Source organism: Callionymus lyra, chromosome 4 (genome assembly GCF_982586985.1).
Source record: "Callionymus lyra chromosome 4, fCalLyr1.hap1.1, whole genome shotgun sequence".
Taxonomy (NCBI): Eukaryota; Metazoa; Chordata; class Actinopteri; order Syngnathiformes; family Callionymidae; genus Callionymus; species Callionymus lyra.
Window position 1 is genome coordinate 23,789,998 of NC_141821.1, and position 14,291 is coordinate 23,804,288.

At 42.3% G+C, this 14,291-nt stretch overlaps 1 protein-coding gene and 1 long non-coding RNA gene across 3 annotated transcripts in view; one reads left to right on the forward strand and one right to left on the reverse strand.

The window, feature by feature from the left end:
• Positions 1-14,291, reverse strand: part of drosha (drosha ribonuclease III) — an 80,086-nt gene that overhangs the window by 38,181 nt on the left and 27,614 nt on the right. For both annotated transcript variants that reach the window (XM_087789258.1, XM_087789259.1), the window contains exons 16-22: positions 11,609-11,716; positions 10,193-10,300; positions 5,295-5,433; positions 5,175-5,235; positions 4,875-4,934; positions 4,197-4,296; positions 3,062-3,164 (exon numbers count right to left, since the gene is read on the reverse strand). In XM_087789258.1, the coding sequence (XP_087645384.1) occupies positions 3,062-3,164; positions 4,197-4,296; positions 4,875-4,934; positions 5,175-5,235; positions 5,295-5,433; positions 10,193-10,300; positions 11,609-11,716 (679 nt within the window). The remainder of the gene's footprint in view (positions 1-3,061; positions 3,165-4,196; positions 4,297-4,874; positions 4,935-5,174; positions 5,236-5,294; positions 5,434-10,192; positions 10,301-11,608; positions 11,717-14,291) is intronic.
• Positions 6,027-7,456, forward strand: LOC148082145 (uncharacterized). Its single transcript, XR_015710833.1, has 3 exons — positions 6,027-6,621; positions 6,752-6,786; positions 6,885-7,456. It is a non-coding gene; the product is annotated as an uncharacterized LOC148082145 (long non-coding RNA).

Genomic DNA, 14,291 nt, shown 5'->3' on the forward strand with positions numbered 1-14,291 from the left:
AGATCAGGAGATCTTAATACGAAGCCCTGTCAAGATTGATAGACTGTAAATTAACAGATTAGTTATTTTTAATGACATTATACATGACATAAAACTAAAAATGAATTGTATGTCTGAGTTTATCTTTCAAACCCAGTTGTTACTTTGTTATGAATTTATTAAAATATAATAAATGTTGCATTTATTACGTCTACCACGTATATAACATACATAATAGTTAACAGTCATTCCATATTTTATACAGTCCTACAAATGCATTATAAAGTTTTCTTAGTGTGTCAATTATACAGTACAATGTGTACGTCATGAATGTAATAATAATTGACTGTAATGTGTTAACAAATATTTCAGTTGCATGAATGATAGCGTGTTGATAACACAGTATGATGAATTAGGAATGTGTTCAATTGTTTTTTTAATGTCCCATTCTTTATAAAAGAGATGCAAGAAATTGTTCAAGTTCAACGAAATGCATTTCTTTGTGATTGTTTAGATAAAGTGATAAAGACAAATTAAGCACACATTGAAAAACAATGGTCCTCCATGTTGTCCCACTAAGTTGAGCCACTGGCAGCATTACAGCCATTCAGTTGTCAAACGGCTCCTCATTGTCAGCTTCTGTCAACATGACGCCACTGAGCAACAGATTAAAGCAGAGTGTTCATGTCTCTCTCTGCTCGTTCTGTCTGCACTAGTCGTAAGTCTTGTGACTATGTAACGAGCGGAAAGTTACATTTTAACATAACAAATTAGATGAAATCAAAACCTTTGCGATTGGAGAATCATGCTTTTTTCTAGAACCAACCCATCTTTTGCATTCCCTTCATAATGTATTGTAAACAACCTAACCACATAACTGCTATAGCCGCCATCAGTCCAAGTGATCTGAAAGGAGGCTACAGAGTCTAACAGACCTGTATATGAGATAGTCTGAGAGGGATTTTTACAGGTTTTTCTTCTCCGGTGCATCAGCGTTAATCGCCATGTTTGTTTGCATGAATCATTAGCTCTAAAGCTAACGTAAATTGCTCTGAACGTGTTGCCACTTATATCAATGTGAATATTACTACTTGGAACACCAAGTCTGTCGACAATGTCTACGTCCATCCATCTTTTCAGCCCTACTTGCGATTCTAAGAATAACCTGCCATCTACACACTACACGCCAGGTGTTAATAAAGTGTTTGTGATCCATTATAATGTCTAATGAATGTGTTAATCACGGATAATGACGCCTAAATAATGTGTTAGCAATGCATTATGATATCTAATGTATGTGTTAATAACACATTCTCAGTGTGCCACATTGAGTGGTGTATAAGTTCTGTTACTATGATAGAGCTGCGATACAATATGGGATCGCGGGATCCAATGTGTAACAAGAATACACGTTTCTTATCATTATATACACAGCTATAGATCCTCTGATGGACCACAGGCTTCAGTCCAAGTGCTTATTTTATTCTTCCAAACTAGATCAAGATATATCCACCATTTTAACGCTTTACTGCCAAAAGAGCTGACTCCAGCATATTGCGCTGATTTCTGGGAGACGACAGGAAGTCCTTCCGTCCTGTTGAAAGTTTAGATTATTCTCTCTGGGATAATTCATTTGACTTAATTCTTTCCTCCCATAGAAAGAGTCAGGAGACTGATCCTCAGGTGTGACCCGTCCTGAGAGTTGGTACGACAGAAAAATACATGACGAGGCTGAATCTTGCATCAGGATGTTAAACATTGTAAAGAGTTTGCAAATGTTTAAAATCAGCATACAAGTGCAATTTTCATGTGAGCAACTGTAGAGGCTGAGATCGGAGGACGAAATTACACTGTGACCCATCTGTGAGGTACTAATAGTGACACCCAACTCCAGATAAACGGGCAGAAAATGAAAGAACAGTGACAGTATAAGTTGTTCTCCTTCCATATCTCTAAGCTTGAGCCGAAGAGGAGAAAGAAATAAGTGAAGGTGACAAAAGATGCTGCGAGAACGTAGACATTAAGATCAATCTCATTGTCACTTTGAATGTCTTGGGTTTCGTGCATGTTCGTATTTTGCCCTCAGCATGCAAGGATGAGGAGGAGGGGTAGGGGAGGCATATTTTAAAAAGGCACTATCACAGGGAGCATTTCTGGCAGCAGTTTCCTCAGCAATCTTATAAAGCAACTGTTCAGACAAAAAAATAAAACCAGGAGGGGAGGAAGAAGAAGAGGCTTCCAGCATGGCTGCACACTGCCTTCGCTCAGCTGTGCGCCACGATGAGGCGGCGGAGCGACGGGACAGAAAATATTACGATTCCATCTCTACCGATAATGAACTCAATAACAAGTGCGGGACCTTGGGGGCCCGCAGGGGGCCGCAGAAACCAGTCAGCACTTTCCACACATGCTGTTTCCAGTGTTGAGAGAAGGGAGAAGTGGGAGGGTGAAGGAGAGGGCTACTTTAGAGCCACTTTCGCTTCTATCAGTGAGGGTCAAATCAAGTCCTGATGAGATAAGAGAAGCTGCCGACTCTGCGGCTCTGCAGGCAAGCTTAGCGCTGGCCAGGAGGAGCCAAAGAATGATCGGACAGACACAAGCTTTATCTAGATACAATGTGTTTGTGTGAATTTGTTTGTGTGTGTGTACCGGAATAAATTTTCATTAGGATATTTATTTTTTCACTTTTGCTACTAAGTGGCACAACACAAGCATTTCTCTCAGCCAAAAACACTGTGGAGGGTATGAGAAATGTATTGAACTCAAACCTTTCTCCTCCACATTCACAACTCAGTCTTCAGTGGGCAGTCAGATGTCTTGTTATTTCAAAAATAAAAAAAAGGACTAGGTATACGTCGACAGACTGATATTACTTGTTTAGGACTTACAATCACTATAATTACTGTAAATAACTGTAGCAACTATTAATACAGAATAAGCGAACAATAATTGGCACATGATTGATACCTTTGAAACACTTGTTTTAGCTGGTTGTTGTGCAATAATTTTTCTTGGTAATTTACCGCCATTAGGCAAAACATGATTTTAAAACACTATTTAAAGAACAATTAGAAGTTCTCACCGATGAGAGCTTCAAAGCAGTTTGCCATGGCGTGTCGCAAGTCCGACTCCCGGCACAGGTCAGGTCCGTGGGCGTAGAGCATGAAACGGTCCAACTCCAGTTTCTGTAAAGAACAGGACTCCCTTGAAAAAGAAGTTTTCTATACAATCGGGATTTTTTTCCCGTTTTAATAAACCAAACCAAAATACTTGGTGAAGATAAACAAGTCAGTGAGCAGCTGAAAGTCACTGATGTGACTTTTAGAAGCACTGAAGAGTTATATTATTTTCTAAAACTAACCTTGTGAAGATGAATTGCTTTCTCAATAGTTGGTTATGCTGCCATCATTAAGTTTACAGTTTATGACAAGGAAGACAGGTGGATGTAAGACAATCGGGGTCACAACATCTAATGGGATAAAAAGATGACTAATGTTGTAACTTACTGTGACGTCAGGAAATCCACTCAGCAGGTTGATTTATGGTGGAATAGTTGAAGTGTTTGTCACTCCCAACTTCCCCAAAGTTTTTGTTGGAAGAGGCTTGGTCAGCCTCTATTGGCAGCTCACCACAGAGCAGACCCAGTCGGGGGAACAGTCAGGGTGCTATTTAATTATGGCCGATGACTGCTGGGGGTATCGCGCCATGGCAACATGCGTCACCCACTACTCAGTGACTTTTAAGCCTTTTTTGAGTGAAGTTTGGATGGGCCAATCGCTCCATGAAGATATTTCCCAAAGATAATTGCCTGCTTCAGAGGTGCCTGGTGAACTAGTTGGCACAGTCGAAGTAGCATGTTTGCGGGTGGCAAATGGCAACAAGCTTGTGAGGCGATCCAGAATGGGGCGAGAGTGGCAGCGACGGGAAGCAACACAAAAGATTGAAGCTTTTAATTGCATTATCGACGTCACAAGACCACGACTGCTGTGCGCTTTACACACATGCCAGAGAACGCTTATTCGTTTCTGGCACTCCAGCAGGAGAGAGCCAGGAGGAGGAGAGGGGCAGTAACAGGCATGGTTTAGAAAGACCCAGAGGTCTGCGATCACAAACCTGGGGAGGGGTTTCAGGGTTGGTTGATGTCTCAACGTCACTCATTAACAGCTATAAAAGAACTTTCGTACCATCTCGACCATAGAACACCTCGAGAGTCTCACCTTGGCCAGCATGGCTAAGTGTTGGTTCTGAACGATGGCAGTCCTGTAGGTGGCCAGCCCGCCCTCCTCCAGGTGAGGGAATAGGTAGTACAGGTGCACGCTGTGAAAAGAAGGAAGCAGAAACGCATGTTTGTAATTTTTGTGTATAATTATTTCCACAAAATATAATAAGACTATTACCTGCATATTTCTGTTAAAATAACATTTTTCTAAAATAAAGATTGTATCGTTGTTTAGTGTCAATATTTCCAACACTGGTCTCTTCAAGTCATTCATTTGAGAAATTAAACCATTCATCTGGAATTGACTCAACTGAGGACATGTCAGATTTTTTGTCTGTGCGAGAGCGCTAAGCAACTGATAATGTCTTTCCATAATTAGTGCTACGAGGAGCAACGTCCACCTGGAGTCTCAATTGCAGTGACGAATCCTGCACAGCTAATTTCAAGTTGTCAGCGAGTACTTCTTGCCAGAAAGGAGGCAACGGAGGGTGAAAGAATTACATCCTGCCTCCAATTACCCGTAAATCACGGTCGTGAAAGAGTCTGGCGGCTCCGAGAGGAGCGCTCCGGTGATGGACAGACAATTGAGGGTGAGCCGAGTAGGAGGAAGGATGGCGGCGGCGGTGTCATCAGATTCGATTAGTGCACGCGTCTGTCAAGAACTGCGGTTTCTCACCTGGTGAGGAACTCAACAACTGCGTCGCCCAGGAACTCCAGTCTTTCATTGTGATTAATCCTGGGACGCCGGGCGGAGGAGGAGTCGGTAAACCAATCCGATTTGGGAGAAAGAGAAACAGCAATAAGCGGAGAGAAAACAGCAGCTCACAGGCACGTTTGCTTTTCTAATTAACCCTTTCCCGGGAGACTTGGCTTGGTCTCGCTGCTGCAGCTTGAGCGCCGCATGGATTAATCACCAAACCATCAGGTTGTTAATTGCACTGTTCAGTGGATAGATATACACCTGCGGGCCGCCTACCTGGACGGGGTGGGGTCATCCTGGCCCAGGCGGGACATGATGTTGATCAAGGTGTTGATTCCTGCGAAGACAAATGTGTAATGAGCAGCAGCATCGCTGCAACGTGGCAAGATGACGCACCTTTCTTCCTCATGTACATGTGGTGGACCTTCCTGTCGCCATACTTGGGCTGCCGGATGCCGCAGTTGGACAGGGAGTTGCGGGCGTGGTCGGGGTTCATGCCAAAATTCAGGTGGTGACTGGGGTGAGTCATGGCGAGCTGGCAAAGAAAGGAAGACCAAGTGTCAGTTTTCATCATTATTCCGGACATTTTACATTAACGGAAATCCTTTGAGCTTTATCCTGAACCAGAGTCATGACGACCGCCCTTCTTCTGCGGTATCAACACGTGAATCTGAGACAAGTTTGTAAACTTAATTCAGAAATTGTCAGAATGGTCGTGTCACAGACACACTAAATTATCGCTTTGTTTCATCTTCGCATCTTGTTCGGTAACGGAAACATTGTCATCTTAGTTCGGCTGTTGTAATGAAAACCTACCATATCACAAAGATACCAAATCGACTGAAGTTTTTCACATGATTATTCTCTTCCGTTTACATTTTTTCGATACCAATCCACTACTCCACCATGAGTCAACCTGCTGAGTGAATAAACCTGACGTCACACTAAGTAACAGCAGTAGCCTGCAACATTTGCAACTACATCTAAAGGTAATTCTTAAGTCACAATTGCTAGGCTGGGTTTCGATCAATAATCTCTGACACGTTACTGACATTTGATACCGGTTCCTGGGCTTTTTCAATACCAATTTTATAAGTTAAATTCATACAAAAGGTACATGACATTACACATACAGGGAGTGCAGAATTATTAGGCAAATGAGTATTTTGACCACATCATGCTCTTTATGCATGTTGTCTTACTCCAAGTTGTATAGGCTCGAAAGCCTACTCCCAATTACGCATATCAGGTGATGTGCATCTCTGTAATGAGAAGGGGTGTGGTCTAATGACATCAACACCCTATATCAGGTGTGCATAATTATTAGGCAACTTCCTTTCCTTTGGCAAAATGGGTCAGAAGAGGGACTTGACAGGCTCCGAAAAGTCAAAAATAGTGAGATATCTTGCAGAGGGATGCAGCACTCTTAAAATTGCCAAGCTTCTGAAGCGTGATCATCGAACAATCAAGCGTTTCATTCAAAATAGTCAACAGGGTCGCAAAAAGCGTGTGGAAAAACCAAGGCGCAAAATAACTGCCCATGAACTGAGAAAAGTCAAGCATGCAGCTGCCAAGATGCCACTTGCCACCAGTTTTGCCATATTTCAGAGCTGCAACATCACTGGAGTGCCAAAAAGCACAAGGTGTGCAATACTCAGAGACATGGCCAAGGTAAGAAAGGCTGAAAAACGACCACCACTGAACAAGACACACAAGCTGAAACGTCTACTTGTAGACTGGGCCAAGAAATATCTCAAGACTGATTTTTCTAAGGTTTTATGGACTGATGAAATGAGAGTGAGTCTTGATGGGCCAGATGGATGGGCCCGTGGCTGGATCGGTAAAGGGCAGAGAGCTCCAGTCCGACTCAGACGCCAGCAAGGTGGAGGTGGGGTACTGGTATGGCCTGGTGTCATCAAAGATGAGCTTGTGGGGCCTTTTCGGGTTGAGGATGGAGTCAAGCTCAACTCCCAGTCCTACTGCCAGTTTCTGGAAGACACCTTCTTCAAGCAGTGGTACAGGAAGAAGTCGGCATCCTTCAAGAAAAACATGATTTTCATGCAGGACAATGCTCCATCATTGCTGGCAAGAAAGGGTCTAAAAGAAGAAAAACTAATGACATGGCCTCCTTGTTCACCTGATCTGAACCCCATAGAGAACCTGTGGTCCCTCATCAAATGTCAGATTTACAAGGAGGGAAAACAGTACACCTCTCTGAACCGTGTCTGGGAGGCTGTGGTTGCTGCTGCACGCAATGTTGATCGTGAACAGATCAAAACACTGACAGAATCCATGGATGGCAGGCTTTTGAGTGTCCTTGCAAAGAAAGGTGGCTATATTGGTCACTGATTTGTTTTTGTTTTGTTTTTGAATGTCAGAAATGTATATTTGTGATTGTTGAACTGTTATATTGGTTTCCCTGGTGAAAATAAATAATTATAATGGGTATATATTTGTTTTTTGTTAAGTTGCCTAATAATTATGCACAGTAAAAGTCACCTGCACACACAGATATCTTCCTAAAATAGCTAAAACTAAAAAAGCCCTGCTCCAACTTCCAAAAATATTCACCTTAGATATTAATGAGTGTTTTGGGTTAATTAAGAGCATGGTTGTTGTTCAATAATAAAATTAATCCTCAAAAATACAACTTGCCTAATATTTCCGCACTGTATTTCCCTGTAGTACAAATATTTAGCTTTTGTAAATTCCAACTCCATGCAAAAAAAAAGATTCCACTGCAAAAAAACAAAACACTTAATGACTGAAAAATCAATCTGATGTTGAGGGTCTTTGTCATTACAAAAATCAACCAATTATCAAGTGAAGATCATGTTGGGTACCGAACCTTGGAACTAAAAGACAAAGCATGTTTCGCAACTCGGTACTAAAGAAGCCTTTCAGAAGTTCTGCAGGATCACAGGTGGGACCACCAGAGTCCACGTGTAAGCCTGCACAGAAAGCGGCCCTCCACAGAGCCATGAACAATCACAGCGGTCGAGCTGGTTGACACAGGAAAAGGCCAAGAATGGAACACTTTTCTCTGCCAACACTATGCAAAAAAGTAGTATAATTAAAAGTTACATTTTCAAAACTTTAAGCTCCCTGAAGAGGAAGAAGCTGAAGGTAAAAGTGGTGCCGGAGGGATCTTTGACGACAGCAAATGCTGAGCTGGCTAAGATCAAGGGGGGGTGGATCTGACAAGCCTTTATCAATCTTACATTAGAACGTTAATCTCCACTCCCATGAAAACAAAAAAAACACTTTTGCCCCCCCCTGGCTTTGCCTTACGCTGAGCTTGTCTCCTCTCAGCCAACTTCAAATCAATTTCAAGCTCCGTTGAGGAATGTGTGTAAAACAGAGAGAGTTTCAATATTTATAGTCACTCAGCCCGTGTAGCGGCTACAGGCGACGTCGCCGTGCTGCGGGAGAAAACAAAAATACTCCACGACAGAAGCAGAAACTGTCAGCGGAGTGTTGACAGTCGGGGGAAACAAAAGAAGCAACAACTCCAGCGTGAGTGACGCAAGGTCAATGGTGACTTGAAGTCACAAATAAATGTCTTTGTTTGCACAATAATTGGGCAACTATTAATGTGCAGAATTACCGAGTTACTAATTAAAAAAAACTATATTTATCACATCTCGCTTGTTTATTTTCAACCCATTAAAGTGAGGATAATAAACAAAGACAAAATGTGTTAATGAATATTTTAAAAAAGCGAGGTCCAAATAATTGCCTTTAATAATACCAGCCCCCCATACTATCATCTTGTTGTCAAAGTGGAGATCTGTGCCTCTATAAAGCCATTTACATTTTTGACTTCAGAAATGTATAGGCGCATTCTTAAAGTTGGGTTCAGAGGCGGTAAAGTTGAGATGTTCTTTGGCCAAGTCTCTGAGCACTGAACGATTAGTAGGTTGTACTTCTGGACTAGGAAAGCACTGGTGCCAATATGTTTATTCTTTTCAAATCTTTGGCAATGATTAGTGTAGTTTATTCTCAACATGTTTCTCATGGCCATGATGATTATTTCCAACAAACCGCTAGATGGTTCTCTCACACCACAGTATCATAGATTTTTTAAACCCTTGGGTTATCTCAGGGTCAAGGTGACCCAGAGGGCCGAAAACATGCGTTTTATCCCTTGTGTTGGTTCTGGGTCAAGATCGTTTACCTTGACACATTTTTTTTTGCGGCGTCTGGGTCACCTTGACCCCAAGATAATACAAGTGATAGGAGTGCTGAATCCATCGGAAAAACTTTTTACAATTATAGACAGAGACAGTTTAATCTCTTAATCTATTTATTCCCAATGTCTATGTATAGAAATTACGCAATTTTTTAAATGATAACTTGCCTAACAATTGTGCGCACAGTGTATACCCGAGAATGAACAAAAAGTAAACATATATTCTTTAACAGTCCTTCAAACAGTTCAAGGGATGGATGATGATTAGATGCAAGAAGGTTGGTTAGGTAGATGAAGGAAGAAAGGGCAGACAAAGGATAATTGGTGGTTTCCATAAATTCCAAGGTTAAACTGTTGTGTTTGAAGGACTTTGTGAGTAAACAAAGCAAAAAAAAAAAGATCTTTCGTCATCATGTGGAGTGTCAGGTACTTGGAAGGTGCTTAATAGCATTCAGACCTTGAGTTGAAGAGTCAGCTGAAGCAGAAAGGATTAAAGTCTACGAGTAAGGTTCATTCATGAATCCAACAAACAGAAAGCTGTTGTCGTCGTCTCTTCTTAACTCCTTATTATTACACCGTCGAAGGACCATCCAAACACAGAATAGATTCACCAGCATATGTGTCGTACCACGAACATCTGCAGCGATGAGGGCAGTTAGAGGACGACGTGTTGTAAAACAAGTGTGGAATGAGTTGTAGAGTGTTTATCGTTTTAGAAGGTGAGTGTGAAAGTCTTTTTTGATCCACATATTTACGCTCACTCAAAGCATCATAAACACACTTTTAAGTTTGACTTCATGAATGTTTCATGTCCTACCACAGCAGCTTTAAACAAATGGACACAGTGCATGTGAAGAAGTGAAGATGAAAGGTAAAATATTCTATTGAACAATGGTTGAACAATGCAAGCTTAAAAAAAAACAAACAGAAATAAAATAGTAACATTTAAATGTGACTGATACGTAGTGTTAACGGATCAAATACTTTTTTGAGGAAGAGGTTCACTCATGGGACAAGTTGAGAGGAAATCTGAGCACAGATTTTCTTTTGCTGCTTTTGAGATGCCAGTAAGTGACCTCAGTGAGGCATCACCCGTACTGACCTGCAGGAGGCAGCGCTCCTTGAAGACATAGCCGATGAGTTCGTCTAGGTGTTTTAGACACTGGTGGTAGCGGATGTGATGGGTCAGGACCGGCAGCATCATGGCGTGCTGGGGAGAGCAAAAATAAGGAGGGGGGGGGGGTCAGAGATGAGAGCGACAAGAGAAGATTTATTTGATGAAGTGACGGGGGAGACATGGAGGGATGAATCTATCAAGCAACCGTAACAGATTAAGTGAAGCTCAGCAACATGACGCCATGACAACAGCTGCTCTGCGAGAAGGAACGATTGGACACTCTGAGCCCCACCAGGCAGCCCACAGAAAGTTTGGGTGGCGACAACCGAACTGAGACGACAGAAACACACATGAAAGTTTACGCCCAGCAGCTCGCTCTCTCTCCTGCTGTCACTCACATCTTTCTCTTGTTCACACTCCCTTGTTCACTCACATTCTTCCAGCTCACTCTCGCTCTCTCCTGCCTTTTCCCCGTTTACATTATCCCACCATTGTTTCACACTTTAACGTTCTTCTGTATCAAGTAAGGCCTTTTTTCCTTCTATGCTCTCTACCTGAATCATTATTTTGTTGTGGCCGAATTCTTTCAATTATCTTATCTCAACTGCTTAACCACACCTGTCACATGCTCACTTTCCTGCACACAAATCCACCTTTCTCTCACGCTTCTCCCTCTAACATGCACTCACCAACACCTTACTTTATCGCAATACTGCCCTCTCTAACACTTCTTCTTCTACGTCTGTCTACCTGCTTAGCTCTCTCCCAATCCGTCTGTCTGACTCCATGCTAGTCATGAGCAGCGAGACAGACAGAGTTAGTGGAGCTCCATCACCACGAAAAGCGCCTTGGCTGGACACCTGAAGACCTGTTGGGTCCGGTAACGGTGGTGGTGGAGTGAATCGTTTATGTGGTGGTCTCACGCCGATACGTTAGAAGCACCGGCAACAACGTCTGGGTACATGGACCCAGTGTTTCAGCTCAGCAGGAGGAGAGCGTGCATGTTTTTTAATTAGTGCTGGAGGGTGTTGGGGGTAAAGACCACAGGCTGTCGCCACACAGGCCCCGAGGCCTTTACGCCGTTGTCACACTCCCAATCCATGTTCCAGCAGCCAATTAACGAACCCTGGACCTCAGCATTGTCTCGGCTCCTGACCCGCTTGACTGTGAACGCATGGGGACGACGATGTTGGCGTGAGAAACTTCTAATTCAACATCGCATGTGTGAGTGTTCGGGCAGAGACCAGACACGTGCCGCCAATGATGGAACGTGTTGAAACAATTTAGCCGAGTCACTGTTTAACTCATTAAAAATCTGCAGTAACCGTGAGAGCTTCTGTGTAGAGGATTGTGGGGCATTGTGTTGTGAAACTCGTATCTGTATGTGACGGCTGTTGTTACCTGACACACGTCGGAGCGGATGCCCGTCTTCCAGAATCCCTGACTGCTGAGCTCCACCGTCACCTCGCGGCGCATTGTGTTCTTCTGACGGATCTTCTGAAGTGCCTCCTGTCAAAAGAGCGTGGTCAGTCAATCAGTGAGGGTCGAAGACACATTACCGACCGTCAAATACTGGTCGATGGTCGCGTAATGATCTCATACAACAACATCAAATCAGTATTTCTTTTTTTGCACAGACAGGAGGTTGTTCTTTATCCGTCATTCCCCCACTAGACCCTCCACAGATACTTGGAGATAAAAATGAAGCTTCAAGCTCTTCTGCCAAAAACAATGCAGAATGGTTACCCAGTGGTGGATCACGACGTTCACCGTTACTATAACAACAAGACCAAAATGGTCAAAATCAGTCCTCAAAGGGCTGAGGTGGTGCAGGTTTTTGGTTCAACTAGTCAAGCACATATAGTTGAGCCAATCAAGATTGAGTTAGGTGCTGCTTGTTTCAGGTGATTTGTTTACTCATGTGTCCTTGGCCGTTTGACGACCGAGTTTGACATCCCTGTTGTATAGGGTCTGGTTCAGAGCCTCCTCTTAAAGCCTATGAGAATTGCAGTCGGCTCAAGTGAGAACAAACGCATGGAAATTTGGGAGTCGGTGGGGGAACCAAAAACAACAAACGCATGAATAAATAATATTGTCCCACTATGAACTACAGCACTTCAAAGCAAATGTGTTGCACATGAGAGCCAAAGCAATGTAAAAGACCGCAGTGCACCAGCAGGGTTCGACTGGTAATGGTCAGACAAGGATTGGTGAAGGATTAGGTTAGACTTATCAGAGAGATGTCCCTGGTGAAGATTCCTGGGATACATGGAACAAACATAGAATCTTGCCAAGACTATTTTTATTCTGCCAAATGGCTCCGCCCACCTTAGACAAGATGGATTGTTCTGCTTGTTTCACTAATTCAGGCACATATTCTGTGAAAGAGTAAACTGAGTAATTGAAGATTGAGTACGTATTAAATCTAGAGAAATGTCACACTGTTCTAGTAAATATCTTTAATGGGAGACACATTATTCAAAATGTAATGTCATTATTACGCTCTTTTTTTAAAACCTCAGTTATTGTACTTTTGCAAACATTTTTTTCTTTATTAATGTTGTCATTTTTGTGATCGGTCTTGGGGGAGCAACACTTTGGGACACTTGACGCTGTGTGTCAGTCAGTGTTGCCGTCAGGCGTCACAGAACGAAAATCTGTAAACATCTCTTGTTCATCCGCCAAGACAATTTTGACATTTTGAGGGAAAAGAGACATTGTTGCATCACATTTGCTGATGTTTTCCTATCAGACAACACTGAATGCTCCTTCGACACCTGCCTCAGCGACAACTGAAGACATTCTTTGGACGTCAAATCAACATCAGGACATGTCAAAAAAACTGAAACACAGCACTTGTATTTATAGTGAGAGAAGAAAGAAGACGCAGGTGTTTTTTTTTAATAGGCGCAGACAGCCGTCGAGACCCTACGCTCAGTCGTGTCAGAGTAAAGACGCGGTAAAAGGAAATGAAATATAAAAGCTCCAGAAGTGTCAAAGACATAGACAAGCACAAGTGTCGCACAACACATCTGCTCCGTCTACACAACCAACAGTTCAACATTTTTGATGACTCTTGTCAAAACGCTGCACATTGTTGGATGTTGGGTTTTTAAAAAAATGTTCGTTGTTTTCCTTTAATACCTGTCATATAACTTTCATTACTTAAAGGAGCAAACAGACCTGTGTGGATTTAAGTGTTTCTTAAAATGAAAGCGTTAAAATTGTTCTTCACTCACCAGTATTCAGTATATGAATGTTTGCACAAAACTCTTTTTAACTAAAACATGTGCTTAAGCCCCACCCACTGAAAACACTTAGTTTTTCTGGAAGTTAAATCTTGTTAACCCAAAACACACCAACTCTGCTGTGATTGGTCAAACATTGAGGCTTGGATGCTGCAGGAGGAGTGAGGCCATTATTACGTCATAATTTACTGAGTTCTCGTAACCTCTTGTTCTGCGAGGCAGGGTGGGAAACTTATAATAAGTGATAAGTAATAACTTCAAAACATCATCATCATGAGGGACTTACTGCATCTTGAAGAAGAGAACATTTGAAATATGCAAGTCAGAAGAATCGGTTTTTCCACATTAGATTTTCTTTAAAGTAATATAAAAAGTGTATTTCCTCTCACTCGTTTTGTTTTATGATGCACGGAAGAATTCCAAGTTCTGAAGTGTAAATGATGGGTCAGGCATGTTTCTTTATAGGTCACAATATTAACATGAAAATTGATCTACTTTAATTGTATCAAACTATATGGCTGGGAGACATAACATTTGTCTGTGGGCTATATTTTTTTCCTGGGCCTTGGATTTGACAAATGTGGGCTGGAGGATAACCTCTTGATGTTGGACAGGTCATTTAAGTTACGAAGTGCAAGGTCCTATTCAGCTTGAAGGATGGATAAATCTGCAGGGAGAGGGCGTGTCTCTGGGTCTAGTTCAGACATGAGGGGAGAATGAACGGACGGTGTGATAAAGTGTCTGCAGTCATGACAAGCTGATCATCTAAAAACCTGATAAGCTCATATTCTGTTGCTGATACATTAGGCTTCATCTCTGTATTTTAGAGCCCTTTT